A 26,008-nucleotide genomic window follows, 5' to 3' on the forward strand; every position below is an offset into this window, starting at 1 on the left:
AGGGTGCTTAACAAACACCAACTGCGCACTGTATTTAAACCTTATGTGAAATTGGCAGCTCTCATCCGTTCACCTAAGGACACATTCACTCCTTTATCACATCCAGGAGTCTATGAAGTGACCTGTTCTTGTCATCGAGTTTACTATGGACAGACAGGAAGAACTGTGGACATCCACCTCAGTGAACACAAAAAATATATCCAGCACTTTTGCTATGCCAAGTCAGGTCTGGCAGACCATGCTTTGGATACCCCACCATACAGGATTAATTGGAAAAAAACAAAAGTACTGCACAGAAGCTTCTACAAGTCAGAGAGATTGTTCCTGGAATCAGCAGAAGCCTTAAAACATACTCCAAACCTTAACAAAGTATGGCTGAATAAATCTACCAAAGATTTGGGAGACAGTCATCCTAAGACCAAATTAATATTTATTATTTTTTTTTCAAAAGGTTTCAAAAACTACTATTTGGACTACTATTTTTTCAAAACTTTGGACTACTGTTTTTTTTTTTTTTAATAACTTAGATGGTGCCTAATTAGGACTTGAGTCTGTGTTGCATGCTGCAATTACTTATACTAGCCCCATTGTTACACCGGATTGTGTTTTTTTTTTTTTTTTTTTGGGGGGGGGGGGAAGACCCCATCATTGCCTTTTGTTTGTTTATAAAGGTTGTATCTCCAAACAAAGTAGCCAGTATGAATGGCAAAATTGTAAATATCTCTTATGTTAAGGGAACCCATTTAGTGAAAAAAGTACTTGAAGCTGTCTCTGACAACCTATTCCACTCATTCACAACTCTCCAAGCAAAAAAAAAAAAAAAAAAAAAAAAAATTAAATTAAAAGAAAAAAAAATAGTCCTTACACCTTTGTTCACTACACACTTTCACTGGTGAAAGTGCAACTTTATGTATTATTTCTGGGAAAATTCCCATGTTATTCTTCTAAGTAAACTATTATTTTATGGCTATATATCCTACTTTCGCTTAAGATTGCCCCTTTTTCACAATGTCATTGGCTTTTTACTCAAATCTTAGGGCATTACCGCCTGTTATAAAAACTGATATATGAAGAATAATATAGTATAAGTAAGAATAATCCTTCCTCTTCCCCAAAAAATTGTTTCTATTTTCAGATCTTTCTCTTGTCCCCTCCCCCTCCAAAGCATTCTCTACCCATCCTTAATAATAATAATATTATACATATAAAAAAAAACAGGTTTTTTTCAAATAATTCTCCCACATTGCTTTACCCCCACTTTTCCCAAACCCCCTTTTTTTAACAGCTTAACAGCAGATGAATGCATATCACTGGGATAAGAAGACAGCCAACAACATCCAAAAAAAGGTATGTCTGAATTTTCCTCCTATGTTATTCTTCATATATCGGTTTTTATAACACATAAGTAATGCCCTAAGATATGATTAAAAAGCCAATGACATTGTGAAAAAGGGGCACTCCTAAACGAAAGTAGGCTATGCAGCCATAAAAATAATAGTGCAACTTTATGTTGCATTGGAAAAGTTCTTCAGCATCTACTGTACAGTACCCTTCAAGTAACTCATATGTTTCTATCATATCTCCCCTTGTTTCCATATTCCAGCTAAACATTATTACAAACCTTCATCCTCCTTATGGAGAGAATGCTTCAGACCATTTTCACCATTTTAATAACCTGAATGCTCTCCAACACTTCCACATTCCCACAGATTTGGTCATCCAGAAATCCAGATGAATAAATCTGGATTTCTGGATGCACAGTACTCCACATGACCTTATCAAAGCCTTTATAGAGAAAGGAGTAATAACCTCTTATCTCTACTTAACAACGTATTCTCTAGCATCTAAGTCAATCTTGAGTGCTTTGGCAACATGTACATTAAATTTCAATTTCTTATCAGCCATCACTCCCATATTTTTAACCATATCTTTTCTTAGTCCAGTTCTTTCATTGTAATAATGTTTAATGTTTTTTTCATCCTGAAGTGCATACCTTATGTTTTGCCATGTTGAACTGCTAACTATTATCATCCCACAACATCAGTGTGTTTAAATCATCTTGAAAGATCTTTCATTGTTGTTGTTTTGCTGTAACAATTTCATTTAAATGCAACTTACTTTTTTTTTACATCAGCATAAATATTATTATATATAAATTAATTCAGTTATAAGTTTTGTTTGTAATAATATGATATATATTAAATTTGTTTGTTCACATTACATTTAATATCCATTATTGAACTTGCTATGTGAAGTTAATGCAAAAAATTAAAAAAAAAAAGCAAGTAAGGGATTTTGGTAAAATGGAAGTAAAACTTTGTAGTGAGTTCATGATGAGATCATCTCATTCATTTAAAAATTTTATGGAATTTATAACCGTGTTATAAAAACTTTTTTATTATCCTGACGTTTCGATCTTCATAGCAAGATCATCATCTGGAGCATACATAAATATTCAAGACAAGCTGAGTTACATTACTAACTGTAAGCTAGAGAAACAATGATTTGATCACATGTTATTTTACTGGCATGACCTCTAGTGGATGTGGATTACTGGCATGACCTCTAGGGGTGCTTAAGGGTCAAAGCTGTATAACTGAGAGGAGACCTCCACATAGCCTTTAAAGGAATGCGGAGAACCGACCAGGGCTTCTGACCTAATGTCCAATCCTCACCTTCTCGTGGTGCACCCTGTTGGGTATCTACTTTGATACTGAACGAACGAGGATGGGCTGGCAATTTGGGATTTAGCCGACCAAGTTGTATTCTTATTGGTTAAACCAAAATAAAAAATGATGGTACAACATGACAAAATTTCATGCCGGCTGGGGCGTCGCCCGGTTAAACAAGGCCCCCGTTGTTTTCGCCAGGGAACCAGGGCGAACAGCGAAAAGTCAGCTACTGGAACAAATCTAAAAACAAACCCCAACTCAACATCACCAGAGTTAAAGATCGGTACTATCAACGTAAGAAGCCTGAATGGCAAAGAAATGGAGCTAGCTGAGGAATTAGATAAGTACCAGATCGACATAATAGGGGTGACTGAAACAAAAAAGACCAAAACTGGTGAGATCTTTCTGAGCAATAAATACAAAATGTTATATTCAGGCAATGACAATCAAGGAAAAGAAGGAGTAGCCATAGTATTCAACACAAAATACGAGGCTAAGCTTCTTGAATGGCAGTCAGTCTCAAGTAGAGTAATGTGGGCAAATATGAGAATGGGGAACTGGACAATGAGACTTATTTGTGCCTATGGTCCCACAGAAGGTTCTACTAAGGTAGAAGTGGAGGAATTTTTTGAGGCTTTAGAAAAAGCAACTGACACAATGAAAAATGAAAAGTTGGTCCTTGTTGGGGATCTAAATAGCAGAGTAGGAAATGATTGTGAGACATACAAAAATATTTTGGGAAAATTTGGAGAAAAGAGCAAAGCTAATAATAATGGCAAATACCTGTTGGATTTCTGCTCAGGACATGGACTGGTTATTACTAACACCATGTTCCAACATAAAAATGTGCACAAATTCACATGGAGAGAAGAGGCTAGGAATAAGAAAAGTCTCATTGACTATGTTATTGTTGATAGTGATGTTTTCTCCCTGGTGCAGGACACCAGAGTGTACAGAGGATTTGAAATTGGAAGTGATCACTATTTAGTCTTGAGCAGGATAAAATTGAATTTCATATTGAAAAGAATAACATGTAAGAAAGTTTTAAAACGAATAAAAGTTGAGCAGCTCTCAGATGTGAACTGTAGACTAAAATACAGAAATATTATTGAAAAGAAAATGAAGGAGTTTGAGAACAGGAATCAAACCTTGGAGATTCAGTGGCAAACTCTGAAGGAAACATTGATTGATTCTGCCAGAGAGGCATGTGGTGAGGTTGTGTTCAAGGATAAAAAAATCAGAACTCCCTGGTGGATACAGGAAGTTAAAGAGGCAGTGAAGGAAAAGAAGAAAGCATATCAAAAGTTCCTGGCAAATAAGTCAGCTTTTACTCTTACAGAATACAGAGACAAATGTAAGAAAGCTAAACAATGTGTAAAATTAGCCAAACAAAAGTCATGGGAGAACTTTGGCAAGAATATAGAAAATAAATATCAAGAAGGTGGCAAAATATTCTGGAGATTGTTGAAGAAGCTTAGGAATGGAGGAAAGAGTGCTGTAAAAGGAATTAGAGATGATAAAGGTGAAATGAAAACAGGAGAAAAAGATATCCTTGAAGTATGGAGTAATTACTTTGAAAAACTGCTAAATGAAACAAGCAGTGATGACAGCACAGTGATAAAAAACACTGACCAGGCATGCAGTCAGGAATACATATCCATACTTGAAGTAGAAAAAGCCATCAACGGCTTGAAATGTGGAAAGGCAGCAGGAGTAGATGATATTCGACCAGAAATGCTGAAGTATGGTGGTATAAGAGTCTTACAGTGGCTGCACTGCATAGTTCAGAAAGCCTGGACAGAGGGACGAATTCCCGATGATTGGAGTAGAGCTCTCATAGTACCCATATATAAAAAGGGAAATAAAACTGAATGTGAGAATTACAGAGGTATTTCCCTACTGAGTGTTCCTGGCAAGATCTATGCAAGTATACTTGAGAAACGGCTGAGAAGAATTGTGGAAGAACAAGCTGGATTCAGGCCAAATAGAGGCTCTCAGGATCAGATCTTCACTTTATGACAAATAGTCGAGAAAGCATGGGAATATAACAAAGATCTGTATTTAAGTTTTGTCGATTTGGAAAAGGCATATGACAAGGTGCCAAGAGAGAAGCTATTCAATACGCTGCAGTTATATGGTGTCAATGGGGCATTATATCAAGCAATACTTAGTCTTTATTTGAGTTGTGAGTCAGCAGTTAGAATTGAAGGAAGTACAGGAAGATGGTTTAATGTTAAATCTGGTGTGAGACAAGGATGTACATTATCCCCTCTGTTATTCATTATCTATATGGATCACATTATGAAGGAAAGTGGTATTAAACCTGATATCAAAATTGGAGATGTTAATGTCAGCTCTTTGCTTTATGCGGATGATGTTATACTTCTAAATAAATCCGCTACAAGTCTGCAAGATTCTTTGACTAAATTGAATAGCTGTTGTAATAGATATGGTATGAAGGTCAGCAATAAAAAGACAAAGATAATGAAAATAGGCAGAATCATTGGAAATGTCAACTGTGTTGTGAATGGAAAACCTGTGGAACAAGTAAAACATTTCAGCTACTTAGGCACAATTTTTACTGAAGATGGTAAACTAAATATAGAAATAGACAACAGAATCAGCAAAGCTGGTATCGTGGGAAGTTAATTGAATAAATTCATATGGAATAAGAAAGAAATTAGTCGGAACACTAAATTAGCTGTATACGAGACAGTGTTCAATCCAATTTTAACTTATGGATCTGAGAACTGGGTCAGAAGTAAAACACTTGACCAAAGACTAGAGACCGCAGATATGAGAGTCCTGAGAAAGATTAGAGGCGTGAACAGATGGCATCAATGGCAATATCATATTAAAAATGAGGATATTAGGAAAGAACTTGACATTGTCAGCATCCAGGAATGCGTTAGCAGAGCTAATCTCAGATGGTATGGTCACTTAAATAGAATGGGAGAGGAAAGATTAGCCAAACAAGTGTTCTCTGCCAGGTTGGCAGGAAAACGACCCAGAGGAAGACCAAGATATAGGTGGATTGATACGGTACAAAGTGCCTTAGACGATAGAAATATAAGATCTGATAATGTTGGAGTCTTGACAAGTAACAGACTGATTTGGAGAAAAATTGTAGATAGGAAGTTAGTAATGATGTAATTTTTTTCATGTAGTACTGTCATATCCTGTACACCCCTTGAGCGTACATGGCAGGAATTTGATGATGATGATGATGATGATGACCTCTAGTGGAAAAAAAAAAATTATTTATAATAAAGTTAAAATTATTTATGCTAGCCTTTTATAATAAAGTTACAAGAACATTAGATGAGGGAAAGGCATATACTGCAATTTTCTTAGACTTAGCGAAGGCATTTGACAGGGTGCCACATGATAAGCTGATATTTAAGTTGCAGCACATGGGTCTGGATGTCAGATTGGCCAACTGGATTCAGGATTGGCTGTCTGATAGGTATCAGAGAGTTGTGTATGGTGGAGCAGTTTCCAGGAGGCAGAGGGTTACAAGTGGGGTCCCACAGGGCTCAGTACTAGGACCTATATTGTTTAACCTTTATATCAATGACATAGCCAGTGGATTGCAGGGGGATATTCAGTTGTTTGCGGATGATGCGAAGCTGGGAAGGATTATTAATAATAGTGCAGATGTGGTAGCCCTGCAAGAGGATTTAAATAAGCTAGATAGATGGACAAATGAATGGGGGTGATAGTTTAATGCAGCAAAATGTAAGGTCTTGAGGTTTGGGAAACATTGATGGGATGCTGCATACTCTATGGGAGGAGTTATACTGGAGGAAGTAGGGGAGACAAGAGATCTGGGGTTGATGATTGATAGAAACCTGAAGTTTAGGGGGCATATTGCAAAGGTGGTGAAGGTAACACAGAGGATTGCTGCTATTATGAGAAGGACACTGACCTGCAGAGATAAGAGGGCTATCATTCCGTTGTATAAGTCTCTGATCAGACCACACTTGGACTATTGTTCTCAGATTTGGTCCCCAGGATTTGAAGGGGATAAATTAACTGTGGAAAGGATACAAAGACGGATGACAAAGATGGTTTCAGGACTATACAAGGATAGTTATGAGGATCGGCTGAGAGAATGTGGACTGCAGAGTTTGGTGGATAGAAGAAGGAGAGGTGATATGATTGAGACTTTTAAACTGTTGAGAGGTGGTTACAGGGTTGACACTGGGGAGTTCTTTCGCTTGGTTGAACAGCGGGAAGGAGTGATGACAAGAGGCCATCCCTGGAAGTTACGAAAGGAAACTGTGAGCAAGAGGGTAAGGAGTGGTTTCTTTGTGTGTAGGGTGGTTGAGCCGTGGAATACATTGCCTGATGGAGTGGTGGGAGCGAGAACGGTCAGTGAGTTTAAAGAGTGGTATGATACAGGGTGTTCGGGATAAATTTGACATATTTATAATTAATTATATTTTTCCGTAAGTTACATGTATTAACACACACTTCTCTTCATTTAAAAGTTTGGACCCTTCTTCATTCATATACAAGATGTCAGAAAGGATGGATAGCTGGAACCCACCTGAATCATGGAAGAGAATAACTTGTATCATGATGATTCGTGCCCGCCATCAAAATAAGGATATTACGACTGCTGCCCAATGCTCCCTGAATACAGTAAAAACAATCAGGCATGAACTAGAGACTTGCAATGGTGACTACGAGGATGTAGCAAGAAGAAAGATCCCTAGCAGACGATCTGATTGCGTTCGTACAGCAGAATTCCTCGCAAATCTGCAGGAACAGGTGTTGAAGAACCCTGGCATTGGAATTCGGGCTTTGTTCGTGGAGTTGCTAACTGTAGTCAAGCCCTGGATAACAAGGGTAGCCAATGGTAGGCCGTATGTATGGCAGCAGGATTCGGCCCCTTGCCACACCCATGGGAAAAGTCAAAAATGGTTGTCTAAAAATTTCTACGACTTCACCAGTCCAAATGTTTGGCCTCCAAACTCCCCAGATCTTAACCCCTTGGATTATTTTGTATGGGGCGCAGTTGAAAAAGACACCAATCGCACTTCCAGTAATACAAAAGCCCAGTTAATGGATAAAATTAAAACAGTTTTTGCGGCCCTTCCCAGGGAGACTGTAGCATCAGCTTGTTCGAGGTTCCGAAGCAGAATTGAAGCTGTGATCGATGCTAATGGTGGTTATTTTGAGTAAATCTTGTTGATAGTATTGTAATTAACTCTGCCTGTAATGTTTTTTTGTCAATTCATTAAATTTAATAGATACAAAGAAGATTTTCTTTTTCCTTACGAAACTGTCAAATTTATCCCGAACACCCTGTAGACTTTGTGTTTCTCAGGGGGGGGACCTCCCCTGGATGAGTCTTGACAAACTTTATGTCTTAGGAAGGACCTCCCTCGATGAGTCTTTTGGCTCCATGGAGGCCTGAATAATAATAATAATAATAATAAATTACATCAAGCTAAATTCTATTTATGATGACAGGATTAAACATTCTTTCTTACAGATGGTTTTCTTTCAGAAACAATGATGTCCTATTTTTAGTATTACAATTGTTATTTAAGATACTGGATTTTCTACAGTCCTGTTTATAGTTGTTCTTAGTGAGGAAGGTTCTGTGGGTCGAATATATGCCTTCCATATGTTTGAGATTTTTAAGACCATCATTATTGTTCAGATTGGGGTGGTTGATAATGATCTCACAGACTTCCTTAAAATTTCCGTTCACACCATATTTTAGTGCGATGTAGACAGCGAGTGCTTTTTCAAACAATTCTGTGTAAGGTATTCAGGGCATGATCCAAAAGGCCAGCTTCACCATATTTATTATATTTAATGTGTCATTTATGTTCTTTTTTGTCTGATAGGAATTGTGCGTCCTGTTTCTCCTATATATGGTATGTTGCAAGTACAATAAATACGGTATACTCCACGGTGGGCTAGTGGAGGGAGTGGGTCTTTGGATGAGTTGAGTAAGCTTTTTAATTTTGCGGGAGGTTTAAAGGTGGCTTTGAGGTTGTATTTTTGTAGTACTCTGTTTATTTTGTCTGATATTCCTTTAATGTAGGGAATGGTTATAGTTTTACCATAGTCTGGTTTGTCTTTGTTTTTTATTGAGGTTTTGTAGAGAATTTTGTTAATAGTGTTTTGGCTGTATCCATTTTTTTGGACAGTATTGCTGATAATTTTAAATTCGTCTTTCAGTGCCTGTTCACTGGAACAGATCATCTGAGCACTGTTTTTTAGAGTGTTGATGACACGTAGTTTTTGTGTTGGGTGGTGGTAGGAGTTTATGTTTATATATTGTCCCGTATGTGTCGGTTTCTGGTAAACAGTGAAGGAAATATAATACCAGAGGGAAGACGTGTGACAAGTGTTTCTAGAAACGGAAGTGTGTTATGTTTTTCAATCTCAATTGTGAACTATATGCGTTTGTGTTGTTTGTTTAGGTGGCTAAGGAATGTGTCTAATGTCTGGCAGCCATGGGACCAGATCACGAAAACATCTTCGACGTATGCATTTTTAAAAATTATGGAGACAACTATCGTGTTTGAATAAAAACTTTAGTTTAATATAACTAAAATCTACATTCGACGTTTCGACATTTATGTCAAGGTCATCTTCTGGAGCATACAACTATGCACAGAAAACAAGCTACACTACAATCAAACTGGTTTGTTAAAGATACTGACCAACCGCTGCAACAATTGTTGGCCTGACCTCTGGTGAAAAAAAAAATAAAAAATTATACATCAATGCTAGAGTCCTATTATTAGTGTTATCTGTTGGTTTCTTCAAGTATCTATCTATATACATATATTAACATCATGATTATACTTGTACATTCCAGCCAGCTGGTATGGAATGGTTTCTAATGAAACCATTAGAAAGATTGGCTAGAGTCCTGACTTATGCTGGATCTTATATATTAGGTAGGCTGATTGTGTGCCATTCAGATCCTTGGAATTTTCATGCCATCTTTGTTGTTATTTGGGTGGTTTATCAGGATTTTGCAGGCTTCCTTAATTTTTTTCACCAGAGGTCATGCCAACAATTGTTGTAGCATTTGGTCAGTATCTTTAACAAACCAGTTTGATTGTAGTGTAGCTTGTTTTCTGTGCATAGTTGTATGCTCCAGAAGATGACCTTGACATAAAGGTCGAAACGTCGAATGTAGATTTTAGTTATATTAAACTAAAGTTTTTATTCAAACACGGTAGTTGTCTCCATAATTTTCAAAAATGCATTCGGATCACCATGTAAGCTTAAAAGAAAGGATCTTCAACGTATCTAAGCCAGACTTTGGGTTTTAGAGGGGAGGAACCTAAAGCAAGTTGCTCAAAATGTTCCATGTAAAAGTTAGCAATAGGGGGGGGATAATGGCGAGCCCATGACTGTGCCTTCTTTTTGTAGGTAGAAGGCGTTTTGCCATACAAAATAACCAGAACGTAATACATGCACAAAGAGCAGCGCAATATCTAAAGGGAATTTGTTCTGTAGGAGAAGGATTGTGCCATTGATTGGGACATTTGTAAAGAGGGCAGAAACGTCAAAATTGACTAATAAATCATCTTTTTCTAATGTAATGTCTTTGATGTTTATGAAGTGTTGTGTGTTTTTGATATAGGAGGGGGAATGACCTACCAACTCCTTGAGTGTTACCGATAATTTTTTGGCTAGGTGATACATCGGGCTATCAATTCCTTCAACTATAGGTCTTGGCGGTGTGTTTTCTTTGTGAATTTTCAGTAGCCCGTAAATTCTTGGAGAGTGCGTGTAGTGCAGAAATAGTTTTTTGACCGTATCTTCAGGCCATGTGGTAATTGACTTAAGTAGTTTCTCTGTTTTGTTTTTTATTCTATTGGTTAGGTTGTAGTTAACTAATTGGTATGTGTTATTGTCAGAGACCAGCAGATTCATTTTTTCTACATAAGTGGTATGGTTTAAAATAACGGTGGCATTTTCTTTATTGGCTCTGGTTGTTACTAAGTTCGGATTTGTTTTAACTGATTTTATCGCTGTTAATTCGTGTTTAGTTATTGTTTTGTTATGATTTTAAAATGTTGGCAGTTTCTAAACGTATTTTGTCTGCTATGTTATTTTGTAGTCCACGCGGTTAGCCTAGTGGCTCTGCGCTTCGCAACCATATGCCTGGGGAAGGGGTGTCCTAGGTTCGATTCCCGTCGGTGACGTGAGGAGCTGAAGGATCTTCCTCAGCCATAGCCAAGTTAGCCAGTCTTGGGCGTGGACAGCAGGGTTTTTTCCTCAGTTTATTCTGGGGTTTTTCATCCCGCAAAGCAGGCAAACTGGCCTTGAGAACTTAACACTACATACCATAGGATATACCAGGGCATAGGGCTGACCACCTTATCCTGTAAACGGATTGAGGTCCGATGATCAATGGACCCTCGACACCACAAGGTAAAAGAAGGTATAAAGAAGAAGAAGAAAGATGTTATTTGGGATGAATCTTAGGCCTCTTTCAATATTACAAATAAATTCAAGTTTGTTTATCGATTTCGGTGCCATAGCAAAATTTAAACCTTTGTTAAGTATAGAGATTTCGCCTTTGTTTAGAGTGTGGTTAGATAGGTTGACTATGTTATTGATACCTGTGGGTGATTGGTGGCTCCAGTTGTTTCTTGCTTCTGGTTGGTTGTTGTTGTTCACCGTGAAGAACTTTGAATATAGCGGCTGGTTTTGTCGTTCTTTTAGTCTTTGGAATTTGGAAATTAAGTTTTCTTTCTTCGTTTGGAGAATGTGGTTTGCTGTGTTGTCCATAATCTTTTCTAGGATCATACAGAAATCTTTGTTTACGTAGCTTGAAAGTTCCGTTTTTTTCCTAGTAGCTGGTTTTGTGTAGCGGCCTAGGCTTTTTCTGGTAGCTTGGATCTGCTCTCTAGTGCTTTTTCCATGCAGTGGTATATTCATTGCGCCTTTGTTGAGGTGAATTTTCTCTTCAATTGAGATTGAAAAACATAACACACTTCCGTTTTTAGATACACTTGTCACGTCTTTCCTCTGGCAATATTTCCTTCACTGTTTACCGGAAACCAACACATACAGGACAATATATACACATAAACTCCTACCAACACAAAAACTAGGTGTCATCAACACTCTAAAAAACAGGGCTCAGATGATCTGTTCCAGTGAACAGGCACTGAAAGATGAATTTAAAATTATCAGCAATACTTTCCAAAAAAACAGATACAGCCAAAACACTATTAACAAAATTCTCTACAAAACCGCAATAAAAAACAAAGACAAACCAGACTACGGTAAAACTATAACCATTCCCTACATTAAAGGAATATCAGACAAAATAAACAGAGTACTACAAAAATACAACCTCAAAGCCACCTTTAAACTTCCCACGAAATCAAAAAGCTTACTCAACTCATCCAAAGACCCACTCCCTCCACTAGCCCACCCTGGAGTATACCGTATTTATTGTACTTGCAACATACCATATATAGGAGAAACAGGACGCACAATTCCTATCAGACAAAAAGAACATAAACGATACATTAAATATAATAATTATTGTGAAGCTGGCCTTTCGGATCATGCCCTGAATACCTTACACAGAATTGTCTGGAAAAACACTAAGTGTCTACATCGCACTAAAACATGAACGGAACATTGCACTATGAACGGAAATTTTAAGGAAGCCTGTGAGATCATTATCAAACACTCCAATCTGAACAATGATGATGGTCTTAAAATCCCAAACATATGGAAGGCATATATTCGACCCACAGAACCTTCCTCACTAATAAACAGGACTGTAGAAAATTCCGTATCTTAAATAACAATTGTAATACTAAAAATAGGACATCATTGTTTCTGTAAGAAAGAATGTCTAATCCTGTCATCATAAATAGAATTTAGCTTGATGTAATTTATAAATAATTTTTTTTTTTTTTTTCACTAGAGGTCATGCTTGTAGAATAACATCTGATCAAATCATTGTTTCTCTGGCTTACAGTTAATAATGTAACTCAGCTTGTCTTGTATATTTATGTATGCTCCAGATGATGATCTTGATATGAAGATCAAAACGTCAGGATAATAAAAAAGTTTTTTAACACTGTTGTAAATTCCATAAAAAATTTTTAAATGAATGCTGATCACCATGTAACACTAAAAGAAAGGATCATCTCATTCAATATATATAGGATGTCTCAAAAAAATGTATACAGACTTTGAATGATCATAAAGTTGGTATTTATTATAAGACAGTTAACTTTCACATTGTAAAGTACACCACATAAACGTACTTTTCATCTCTCAACGTCTGTATTCAAACTGATGACCGTTCTGGTCCAGGGACCGCTGATAACTTGCAGCAATGGAATTGCAAACACTGAGCATCATTTCGTCTTGTAGCTGGGTGCATTGTCTTTCGATTGCTGCTTTCAAGTCGTCGACTGTTGCCAGTTTTGAAGTGTAAACTTTATCCTTGAGAAATCCCCATAAGAAGAAGTCCATTGGCATGAGGTCTGGTGAACGCAGGGGGTATTCTACAGAACCTCTTCTTTCAATCCATCTGTTGGGTAGAGTCTCATCAAGATAGGCCCTCACATCTCGATGGTAGTGTGAGGGGTGCCCCATCTTGTTGAAAATAAAAGTCCTCTTCCGCAAAGTTATCTTGAATACGTGGCATGACTGCTTCATGCAGCAAGTTCAAGTAATTGGCACCAATTACAGTACCGTCGAAAAAGAATTGTCCAATTAATCCGTGTGCTGATAAGTCGCACCATACCGTCACTCCTGGTAAATTTACATGATGTTCCTCCATAACATGCAGATTCTCAGGTGCCCAGTAAGTTCAATTGTTCCGGTTAATTGACCCATTTAATTTAAACGTGGCCTCATCACTCCACACAATTCGTCTTGGAAATTGTGCGTCCTCTTCACATTTTTCCAAGTACCACTCACAAACCTGCATTCTCCTATCCGGATCATCTTTGTTGAGAGCATGTACTCTTCTTGGAATGTAACTTTTCCAATGACTGCCCTTCAACATGCGATGGACACTTGATTTTGATACTACTATTTCACGAGATGCTTGTCACACAGATTTTCTTGAACTTTGACGATACGTTTCAATCAACCTTTCTTCTGTTGCGGGCCTCGTAGCTGTTCGTTGTCTTCCTGAACGTTGCTTATGGACATTTTGAACAGTTCCATCTTCTTCAAATTTATCTCTAATTCGAGTGATAGTAAGTCTCGTAGGTGGATCTCATTGAAATTCTCTTTGCACTTCCACTACGTTTTCATACTTCCATAGCATTTTAGGATAAATTTTCTTTCCTCAAAGCTTAGTCTGGTTTCAGCCATTATTTCAAATCCATTAAACCTGCAAAATAACGAAAATTAAGTGAGTTATCAGCTGTTGAAGTGTGTATACATTTTTTTGACACACCCTGTATATATATATATATATATCATCATCAGCCATTGTCAATCCACTGCTGGATGAAGGCCTTTCCAAGATTACTCCAAAACTGTCTGTCCATGCTCTCCTTTCTCCTACAAATCTGATGATACCATCAATCCATGATACTGAATTTTACTGCTGATGGAAGTTATATATATATATGTCTGCTTATCAGATATTTTTTTTCATCTTACCCCCAAGTCTGAAGGATTTGAGAGATAAGATGAGACTAAGTGAAGGATTGAATGAGTGAAAACCAACACAAAGATAATGATTGAGAGTAATAAAAATGTGTTTACAACAGCTGGATGGAACTTTGGAATATTTAGCTGAATGCTGTTTCATTGTGAACACAAGAAAGAAAACCAATGCTATGTTAGCACATTGACTTGATGAAATTAATTAGAAAATAAATTGTCTGAGTCAATCTAATTATCTGAGAAATTACTTAGGATCCTTTGTGAGCTTTGCTAGAAAGATAAAACCCCTTGAACATTTAAAATTCAAAAATAGCCTTGTCATTTGATCCAGTGCTGAAATATATGCACTGAATGTTAAAAAAATTCTAAAAACCAGCTATACTGATAATACTTGCTTAACTTCCTAATTTTAGTTAAAGCAATCTGTCTACTAAAACAAACTACTGCTATGATCTCTGCAAGTTTGCAATAGCAAGAGTCGATTGTACTCTAGGTACAAAAAGTATAACATAATATACTTAATCAGTTATACATATTTATTTTGGTTATATTAAATATTTCTCTTATAATTTTATTTTTATATCTTTTATATCTCTTATCATATTAATTTTGAAGTCATTGTACCATCAAGGGAAATGAAATAGTTGCAGTGATTGAGTTTGTTCACCACAAAATTGGTGGAATAAGTGAGACATGGTTGACTGAGGACGACATCCTGACAGGAATAGAGATGGAAGGATTTAATGCTTTTCATGAAGATAGAAACAGTAAAAAAAAGGGAGGTGGAGTACTATTGATGAGAGAAAAGAGGTTATAAATACTTGGTCAGATGTTGCTATAGATTAATGTGGAGGATAGTGACTATGAAATGTATAAGCAAATGTGTAGGAAATGGGTGATCATTATGAATGATTTTAGTTATAGCAATATACATTGGGATGATGAGATAGCAACCAGAAGTAAAGAAAATGAACTTCTCAAGTTTTTAAGGGACAACTACCTCAGGTACGTAACTGAGGATATGTGAGAGTTGAGAGTGTCTTGGATTTGATCATCTCATCAGAGGATGTCATTATAAATCAGGTATCAAATTGTATTGTATCCAGTTGATGAGCATGACTATGAATTGATTACCTGGGTGGTTGTTGCTCGCCATTTGAGGACTTCTGTACAGAAAAGGTTTATGTGGAACTACACAAAGCTAGTGATTATAGAAGGTCAGGAGACAGCTTGCAGCTGTCATGGAATGTGGAGTTGGGTGGAAAGGAAATCAATGCTGCTTTGATGCTATTAAAGAGCTGCCTAGTAGAAGCAATGTCTAAATATATTTCAAGTATCAGAAGGTTAAAGAGAATTAAGGGATTAAGCATGCAATACAGAAAAAGAATGATTATCGAGGCAACATAAGATGAATGATAATATTCATTTCCATGAGGAGTACAAAGAACAGGCAGAGAGAGAGAACATTGTAAGGGTAGTAAAAGTGTAGTATGAGCATCAATGAAGCCCCCAAAAAAAACCTAGGGAGTTCTTTCAACATATAGAATTTTAATATGTTCTTTTGATATGTAAAAAAAAAAAAAGGATGATTACAATAGGATGATATTGATTGGAGAAAATGGTATAAGGATAACTGCTGCAGAGGATATAGTTGAGATATTAAATGAGCAATTCATAAAGGTCTTTCATCATTGTGAATGTGACATGGAGAGTTTGAGAACAGTGAAGGACTGAGAGTGAGCAAGAGGTGTATGTAGAATTAAGTAAACTAAATGTTAACAAAGCTATGGGTCTTAATGATATATTACCACGTATTTTGAGGGAATGGGCTAGGGAGGTGACATCTATTTTGTATTATTTCTTTAATATGAGTCTTATACTGGGTCAAGTTCCAAAGAAGTGGAAGGAAGGCAATATTGTACCACTTCATAAGGGAGCTGACAGAACTCAAGCATCAGATTATATGCCAATCTGTGTTTCAGGTGTTGTGGTTAAAGTGCTGGAGAGGCTGGTGAGAATCAGAATCCAGAATTGAGTTGATGGTATTATGTTTGATGTCAGCACGGATTTGCTAAAGTGAGGTCATGTTTTATTAATCTAACTTATTACGGTAAGGTGTATACTTTAGCCTCTGCAAAGGCTTTTGATATATTACTGCATGATAAGTTGATAGTCAAACTAGAGTGCATGGAGTTGGATATTAGACTAGTGCATTGGATTGAGCTGTCAGATAGTTATCAAAAAAGTTGTGTATGGGGAAGCAATATCCCAGAAGGGGAAAGTCACTAGTGGTGTGATTCAGGGATCTGTTTTGGGGCCATTGTTGTTTAATCTCTATGTTTATGATATTGGAGAAGATTTGAATGAGGATATTCAGTTGTTTGCAGATGATGCAAAGTTGGAATGAACTATGAGGAATAGAGCAAATGTTGTGTCCTTACTAGATGACTTGAATAGACTGAGTGAATTGGCACAGGAGTGCAGATGCCAGTTCAGTGTTGTGAAATGTAAGATTTTAAAATTTGGAAATCAAAAATGGGATGTAGAATTTACACTTAGTGGGGATATATTGTTGGAGGTGGAGGAAATAAGAGATCTTCAGGTGATGGTGGATAAGGATCAGAAATTTAGAGGACATATTGCCAAAATTGTGAGGACAACACAATTTGGGGAATGTGAAGACACTGACTTGTATGCGTAACGAGATTCTGATTCCATTATATAAGGCCTTGATTAGGCCACATATGGACTACTGTGCACAGATTTTGTCACCTGGTTTTCTAAAGGATAAAGAGATATTGGAGAGAATCCAGAAGCAATTGACTAAGGTAGTTTCTGGTCTCTGGAATGTTGAATATGTAGAAAGGTTGAGACGATGCAATTTGCAGAGTCTAGTGGATAGGAGGAAGAGTGGTGATACGATAGAGACATACAAGTTAGTAAGGGGTTGTTATAGGATTAATGTTGAAGAGATTTTTCATAAAATGGTGGGAGATTGGGGGGAATGAGAGGTCATCCCTGGAAGCTGTAGAAGGATGGTATGAACAAGGGATTGAGAACAGAATTTTTGCATGGAGAGTTGTGAGTGATTGGAATGCATTGCCTGAGAGTGCAGTGTCTGCAGAGAATTTGAATGTATTTAAGGCACGGTATGATGAGCTGTGTGTATTATCAAGACCCCATAGAGAATAATAATAAGAAGAAGAATTATAATAATAATAAAAAGATATGAATCTAAATTTTCTTAATAAACTGATATCAAAATTTTTATATTTTCAGCTTATTTTAACACAATTGTCATTAAATTACAGGTTGGTTAAAGAAAGGGGGGTATTACCAGCCCTCCTCTGTTTGACATTATCAGCAAACAACCAGATATTCCCCGTCTTCAAATCATTCATTACATCATTAATGGACAAATCGAATAACAACCCAAATTGGCATACCACTGATCATCTGCCTTCTTTTGAATTCTACTTGCCATACTACTATTTGGCATCCATCAACAAGCTTATTATTATTCATTCCCATTTGCTCCACTTTATATAATGGGGTTACATGTAGTTCTAATCCCCTCTATCTCATGCTGTTTAAGGTAGTCATACCTTAGTACTGCATAAATTCCATTTTGTTCTTCTCTTCTTCCCACTCTTCCTCCCATCTTCAAGTGTTCTTTTACCCTTTGAATCTGTCCCTTAGTTGAAGTTCCCCATAATAATTACTCACCCTGACTCATTCATCTAATATGCTAATGTATTTTCTTTACATCTTTCTTTGCATCAGATAGCCTCAAATGCATTGTCTTTTTGCTGAATTTCTACTTGTCTGTTTCAATTCTTTTATAATCAGAAATACACCTCCATCTTGTTCTGCATTTCCTTCCTGAAAATACAATACATTTCACATTCTATTTCTATCCTTTTGTCATCCCCTGCCAACCATTCTTGGTAATACAATAGCTTTTGGCCAAGTAGAACTAAACAATTGCTAGAAACTCCTGAACCTTATTCCTGATGCTTCTGGCATTAGTGTACATGAATTGCAGTATCCTTGCATCTTGTAATTATTGTTGCAATCATATTTAAGTTCCAAGAAACTTTATTCATCTTTTTTTTGTTCATTCCTTTTCTCACACTTACTCACCTGAACAATTTCTGCATACACACACATACATTCTTGCCTATATCCCCCCTGATAGTTCTCATTTTCCTGATTGTGCAGTCTCCAGTCTTTCACCAAAGGTCAACACTTTCTCCAGACACCTAAATCCAAATCCATTTGAATGAAGTCTGTTAGGCTTATACAAATCCTTCAATCCATTAAATTCACTCTATAAACTATTCCTCCTGCACAATGCATGCATTGGCTCAAGTTTGCTTCTGTCATACCATGGCAAGAGAATTACAGTCTTAAAACAATTGCTCTTTTTGATTTTAGAGTTGATGTACATTAGCATTCAGATAATGCGCAGTTATCATTAGTTAGCTTGATAGCAAATCAAGCTAACTAGTAATTGTAATTTGATATTATTTTTTGTATTTTCATTGTAATTCTTTTCAGCTATATGCAATTTTTTATATTATTATTAATAATAATTCTACACGCACATACTACATGCACCAGCTATCATGTGTGTCCATGAATTCATTCACACTGCTTGGACACACAACATCCCATGGCAATCATGCACCATGCTATGTGAGAAAAATCTAGATTTCACCCCTTTTTAGCAGCATTCATTTTCAGCTTCTGAGGATGCCCCTCTTGTCCTTTTCCCTACCCTCCATAAATTAAAAAATTCCATTAGCTGAAATCCTGTATGACCCTTTCAGAAGTTTGTAGGCCTCAATCATATCACCCCTCTTTCTCCTGTTTGCTGCTGTCCACAGTCTAGAAATTCTCAATCTGTCTTCACAAGCAGTATTCCACAATCCTGATATCATTTTTAACACTTTCCTTTCCACTCTCTCTCTCTCTCTCTCTCTCTCTCTCTCTCTCTCTCTGTCTCCCCCATCCACTATATCAGAATCATAATGGAAACCAGGAGTCCAGACTGTGCGCAATAGTCCTGGCCTTGTAAAGAGCAAAATGACATCCTTATCTTTACATGTCAGAGATCGTTTCATCATTGCAATTATCTTTTGAGTTGAATTTACAATCTTGGCTACATGGCCCCTGAACTTCAACTTCCTATCTACTACCACTCCAAGATCCCTAGCCTGATCAGTTTTGTTTAGCATAATCCAACCAACATAATATGACATTTGGATATCTAATCATGCCAAAGTGCATGACTTTACATTTACTGACATTGAACTGATATCTATTTCCCTTGCCCACAATTCCAGCCTATTTAAATCATTCTGCAAATATTGCATATCAGCAGCAGCATTCCTGATTACCCCTATCTTTGCATCATCAGCAAATAGCTGTATATCACCTGTCAAATCCTTCCCAATGTCATTACTATACAGATTAAATAACAGTGAACCAAGGATTAATCCTTGTGGTGCCACTGGATACTTTAAATCTTGCAAACTCACATTCTCCCGTATACTACTTTTGATATCTGTCACTCATCCATCCTCTTATCCATGTCTAATATTTTATAATCCAATCCCCTCTTCTCCAATTTATGCAACAGTCTTTCATGCTGTATTCTGTCAAAAGCCTTAGCACAATCCAAAAGTATCATGGCATATCCATTCTCTTTGTCTAGCTCAATTGTGAGATTGTGAGAAAGTTGCTAAAACACGACTTTCCCTTTACCCATGCTGTTCATTGCAAAGTAGAGATTCTCTGTCAACCCATTTCTGAATGCAAGCCCTAACCAACTTTTCCAAAATCTTCTCCACCACTCCTGAGATACTGATTAGTTGATAATTGGATACACTGGTCTTTGCATCACCCTTCCGCAATGGGATTATCATACATTCTTTCCAGAATCTTATCTGTTCTGAGGCTCAGATTATATAGCTTGGTCAAAGGAATAGCAAGTTCATCTGAACACTCTTTTAGCATCTGTGCTGATGTTGAATTCTCATTCAATTTGTGCAACAGCTCTAATACTCCTATCCTTTTTCACCTCAGTTTCTTCATTTGGTGAAGAGGCAGCATTGAGCTCAATGGCACATATACCAGGTTGATAGCATTTACCAAATTGGGCACTCATTAGTTGAACAACCTCTTCTGCATATGTCACCCTCACACCATCTACATGTAGTAGTTATATACTTAGTTATAATTAATTATTCTGTAGAGTTATATTTATAATTATTTTTGTTTTTTACATGTATAGATTGGACTTCAGAATTTTAGAAGAGTTCCAGCTCCAAATGATCACCCTGCTTTTATTCAGGTTTGTAACGAGTACAGAAGTAACATGTGTAAAATGCATATTAGAAAATATATTTAATAATTTAGTTTATTCTCTTCATTCTCCTCCAATTTTTCAAATAACCTATTTACTCCATTGATGTATTATTATCTTCTGATTTCCAAGGTTTTGGCACTCAACACACTTGCCAGCAATGTATTACATTAACCCACCATGCTCCTTACTACTTTATTTGCAGCCACCTTATAGAACTTTAAGGAATGGTCTCTTCTGCCAACTTCTTCTTCTGTTTTAATACAGTACAGATCCTTTACTACTTTATACATATTTATCATGCTGATGGTACCCTGATCCCAGTTTAGCATGTCTGCATAGGAAATTGATAATGCAAGTAGTATGGGATGACGTATAGTGCAGACTGTGGGCCTCCAAGCTGCTTATAGTCATGATGCAACTCTGAAAATAGCTAAATCTAGACCAGCAAAGATTACTTGAGTGGAAGTGACTGACAGTTCCTCACAAGGACAGAATGGCAGTGTTGCCAGGGGTGAGACTTCTCTCAGACCTGTACAAGACATAAATCTGTTATATATGGGTATCCTTGATGGATGGACTTGGGAAAAACCACCACTTATTATTCCAAGAGTACTATAATTTTCCTATACCATTAAAGGATAAAGAAAGATGCAGATCAGGTTGGCCTTCCTGTGATCTTATCTGTTTTTAACTACAGTAAAGGCTAGGATTTCAAAGTAAAAATGACAAAGATGGAGTAAACCCTTCGAGGTCTTCAACATCACATGTTGTAACTTTGAAAAAATTAGGAAACTCAGACTATACATATCAACATGGAATATAATAAGTTTATGCAAGAATTAACATAAACTGGGTTGTATTGGCCGAAGGATTTTAATAATTGATACTAAGTAAAAAACACCAACAAATTTTGCCAACTTAACTGTCTGGCTTCATCAGGGTGTATAAAAGAGATACAAAACAACTTAAACTGTTCGTGAAGGAATGAACCGAATACAATTGTATTTTTTACAAATACTGACGAATGCGTACATCAAATGCATGGAGCGTATATGATATCAAGTGTTGTTATCCAGGAATGTTCTGTAATTAGTAGTGAAATTTAACTCTGGCGAGCTTAGTGATCTTATGAGGGTCTTCCAAATATCAGCTAGAATTAATCCTTGATTTCTATTGAGGTTGCGTTTAGAATGGATGACTGCTATAGCTTCTTTTATGTTTCGGGAGCAGAAATATTCCTCTAAATAGGGCATGGAGCTTTTGTCCCATTCGATGGTATGGTTTCTCCTCAAGAAATGAAGTGCTAACCCAGAGCCGTCTTCTCTGTTGTTGTTTACATCTCTGACGTGTTCTCTTTTCCTTATTTCCAAACTTCTTGAGGTCTGACCAATGTAATTTAATCCACATGAACAGGGGATGTTATAGACACCAGCATATTTGAAGAAAGCATTACTGGCTTTCAGAGATCTTAAAAAGTGGCAGATAGTCTTTAAAGGTTTAAAAGTCACTCGTATTTCATGTGGCTTGAAGAGTGTAGCAATCTTTTTAGAAACTGTCCCAGTATAACGAATGGCAATGGTGGATTTGTAACGTGTTTCCTCAGACTGTTGTTGTGGCGGCTCGCAGAAAAGAATCTTATGGATCAGTTTTTTTGGATAACCATTGTCTATCAGGGTTTTTAACATATGGGATAATTCATCTTTGAGATCTTTTTCTTCTGTTGTGATGCGAGTGGCCCTATTTTTGAGCATGTGTACAATACTCAGTTTTTGAGAAATGTGGTGCGAAAATGTGAAGTGCAAATATCGACCTGTGTTGGTTGGTTTGCGATAGACTGCAAGGCTGATATGTCCATCCATTTGTTTTTTAATTAAGGTATCTAGGAATGACAATTGTTTGTTCTTCTCAAGTTCCAAGGTAAACTTTATTTTGTGATGGAAGAAGTTAATCTTGTTCAGAAAATGAAAAAGATCTTTTTCTGTGTTTTTCCATACGATAAAGATGTCATCCACATACCTCCACCACACTGTGGGTTTAGTGTCTAATTGAGACAGAATGTCATTTTCCAGTTTCTCCATAAAGAGATCTGCACAAGGGTGGGGGAAGAGGGGCTGCCCATTGCAAGGCCTGTTAATTGTTCGTAAATCGTTCCATTCCATAAGAAAAAATTAGATTTTAGGCAATGATTGAAAAGTGAAGCAATATCTTGAGGGAAAAGGTTGCTCAAAATGCTGATTACTTCTTCTACTGGAACATTAGTAAATAAGGAAGGAGTGATATTACATCCAGGCTTGAAAGAATGTCTGTTTTCGTGATGTTCTTCAATTTATCAACGAAATGTTGTGAATTTTTTATGTAGGTATCCGAATTACGGATGTGCCTTTAGGAGACTGGCAAGGCGTTTTGATAATAAGTATGTGGGAGAATTAATTCCCTCCACTATAGGGCGTAAAGGTATTCCATTTTTGTGCACTTTGGGAGAGATATAGTCACAGCGTTAGTGGATGTAATGACGTTAATCTTCGTTTTAGGTCTGTTGGCCAGCTGTCCATATTACATAACAAGTTGTTTGTTTCATTGCGATTTTTTCCTGTGGGATCTGAATCTAATGCACGATAGGTAGATGTGTCAGAGAGTAAGTCTATGATCTTTTTCATATAATCTCTGGTGTTTAAGACAACTGTAAAGTTACCTAAACAACAGTGGACTCAGAACAGAAAACTGTGGTAACCTGCTCATCACCTTCCTTTATCGGGATACTGCATTCCCATACTCGACTTGCTGGCTCCTGTCAGTTAACATCCATATAACCAAGCTACCAAATGACTATCCATCCTCATCTTTCTCAGTGTCAACACTAGTTTATGATGTGGTACTCAAACATTTAGTGGAATCCAGATAAATCACTATATAAGCATCTCCTCTGTCCAGCACACTAATCACCTGATTATAAAATGCAACCATGTTGCTAAATCATGGCCTATCCTTAACAAACCCATGCTGCTTCCTCAAAAGATTTCCTTTCTCATCAATCCATGTTTGTACTCTATCTCTGACCAGCCTCTGTAACACTCTCACTACATGCTAGTGATGTACACAGTGGCCTGTAGTTTGACACTACCAACTTGGATTCTCCCTTATGCAGTGGCATTATTTTTCATTTTTTCCACTCTTCTAGGACTGTTCCTTTTTGCAAGACTTCTATTGAACAACCAGTTCATAGGCACTGCTAGCTCTTTTGCATATTCCTGTAATACTGTATATGTAGTGATATCCTGCCCTATCCTACTGCTTTCTTAACATCAAGGTTACTTAATATTCTAAACACTTTCCATTCTTGAACTGTCACTTTTCTGTTCTCCCTCCTATTGCTGTTAAACACTACTCTTAATCCTCTCTAACATGAAATACACTAACAAAATACTCATTGAACATTTGCACTATATCTTTGGTAGGTGTGATTCATGTTCCATCTCTAGTGAACTAAAAATCAGTCTTTCATATTCACCCTTTCTTTTACAAGCAACATAAATGTAGAATTCTCCAGTATTTTGCTTTACTGCTTCAGGTAATCTCCTTTCATATGCCAGTTTCTCTTTCTTCACTACACTTCACTTGTATGACACTATACTTCTCATGCTGCCAAAGGGATACACTGTTCTTCATATCTCTTCCATAATGTCCTCTTTCTCAGAAGCTCCTACATAATTCTATAATTCATCTATACTTTATTTATCCTCCCAACCTTATGGCACTGTCAGATTGTATCCTGAGTAACTGGCTCCAGACCTTATCCCAGGCACTGCTGATTTCTCTTCTCATCAGTTGCTCAAGCCACTGCACATCACCAGTCTGTTTCCTTAATTTATCATAGTCCCCTGCTCTGTAATTCCACATATTCCTCTTGTTCCCTTGTACCTCCTAGCTTCTTCCCATGTGAAAACTGTGTGGTTTTCTCACACAGTCAGTGGAATTGTCCCACAAGTCCCACAAGTTTGGTCAAGTACATGCAGTATAAGTTAATTGTCCCTGAATAGCTTGAGGAATTCAATTTCCTTACTCATACATGTTATTTCTTGCTTCCATAGTTAGTCACCCATTATTATCACTCTCCTGTCATTCATCAGTCTCATCTATATGAAGATTTCAGAATCATCTCCTCTGCATTTCCTGGCCTGTTTCACCTACTAAATATCTAAAATTTGTGCTTACTTCAACCTCACACCAAATGGCTGCAAAGCCATTATAATTACTAATTTACTTTGTAACAAAGTGAAAAATCTTTCTCCTTACTCAACACCAATCGCTGCTAATATGAGTCATGTATTTTAGACAATTCTTTCTGCATTAGAATCACCAGTCCACATTCAGCTGTTGGATACACTGGCCTGATATGCACTTTACATTCCATTTTATCTCAAAGGTATTATAATGGTTGACACTGGGAGTCTCTGCTGCTCAGTCAAGTTTTTCTACATTATTTTCTTCAAACCATATCACTTAATAGCATGCAGAGTATGGCATAATGCATCGTTGTATTTAAAGACACATGTATTTGTTTTGTACATTTAAGTACAGATATTAAAGAAAGCATAAAATTAAATACCAAATCAAAATTAGAAGAATTTTTAAATTTATATACAGAACTGTGGACAGATAAATAGTTTAAAAAAGATAACTGGCAAACATTTAATGAAAAAGAAAAGGAAATAACTAAAGAAGAATTAGAAATCAGCCTGAAAGAAACAAGAAATGGAAAATCACCTGGAGAAGATAACATAGGTTCAGAATTATATAACTATGCAGGAATAAAGCTCAAAGAAAGATTCTTACTATTTTTAAATAATAAAATCTATTCAACAAGTAACCCACCAATAGAATGAAAAAAAGCAATAGTGATCTCTATCTTTAAAAAAGGTAGTAGAGATGACCCTAAAAATTATAGAGGTATAAGTATTCTAAATTCCTGTTACAAAATATATAGCAGAATTTTAAATAAGAAATTAATAAAATATTCTGAAAGTTTTATTTTGGTAGTACAAAATGGATTTAGAAAAGGACGATGATATATACCTATTTGCCTAAAATTAATAATAGAGAAACGAAGAGAATACAACTTAGAAACACATATTTCATTTATTGACTTTGAAAAAGCATTTGATAAAGTTAAAAGTATTTTATTTAACATATTACAAGAAAGACAAATATCAAATAATATTCTAAAAGCTATCATAAATATATATATAAAAATAAAATACAAATAAGATTAAATTTTGAACTATCATACCTGAGAGAGATAAACCAAGGAGTTTGACAGGGA

The 26,008-nt window shown here is 36.6% G+C and overlaps 1 protein-coding gene across 3 annotated transcripts in view; it reads left to right on the forward strand.

The window, feature by feature from the left end:
* FeCH (ferrochelatase, mitochondrial) overlaps positions 1-26,008 on the forward strand; it is a 227,938-nt gene that overhangs the window by 190,849 nt on the left and 11,081 nt on the right. For all 3 annotated transcript variants that reach the window (XM_090412719.1, XM_090412718.1, XM_090412717.1), the window contains one exon: positions 20,614-20,673. In XM_090412719.1, the coding sequence (XP_090268845.1) occupies positions 20,614-20,673 (60 nt within the window). The remainder of the gene's footprint in view (positions 1-20,613; positions 20,674-26,008) is intronic.

The sequence above is a fragment of the Typopeltis vanoorti genome, chromosome 23 (assembly GCF_054136105.1).
Source record: "Typopeltis vanoorti isolate ZY-2024b chromosome 23, IOZ_Tvanoo_1.0, whole genome shotgun sequence".
Classification (NCBI taxonomy): domain Eukaryota; kingdom Metazoa; phylum Arthropoda; class Arachnida; order Uropygi; family Thelyphonidae; genus Typopeltis; species Typopeltis vanoorti.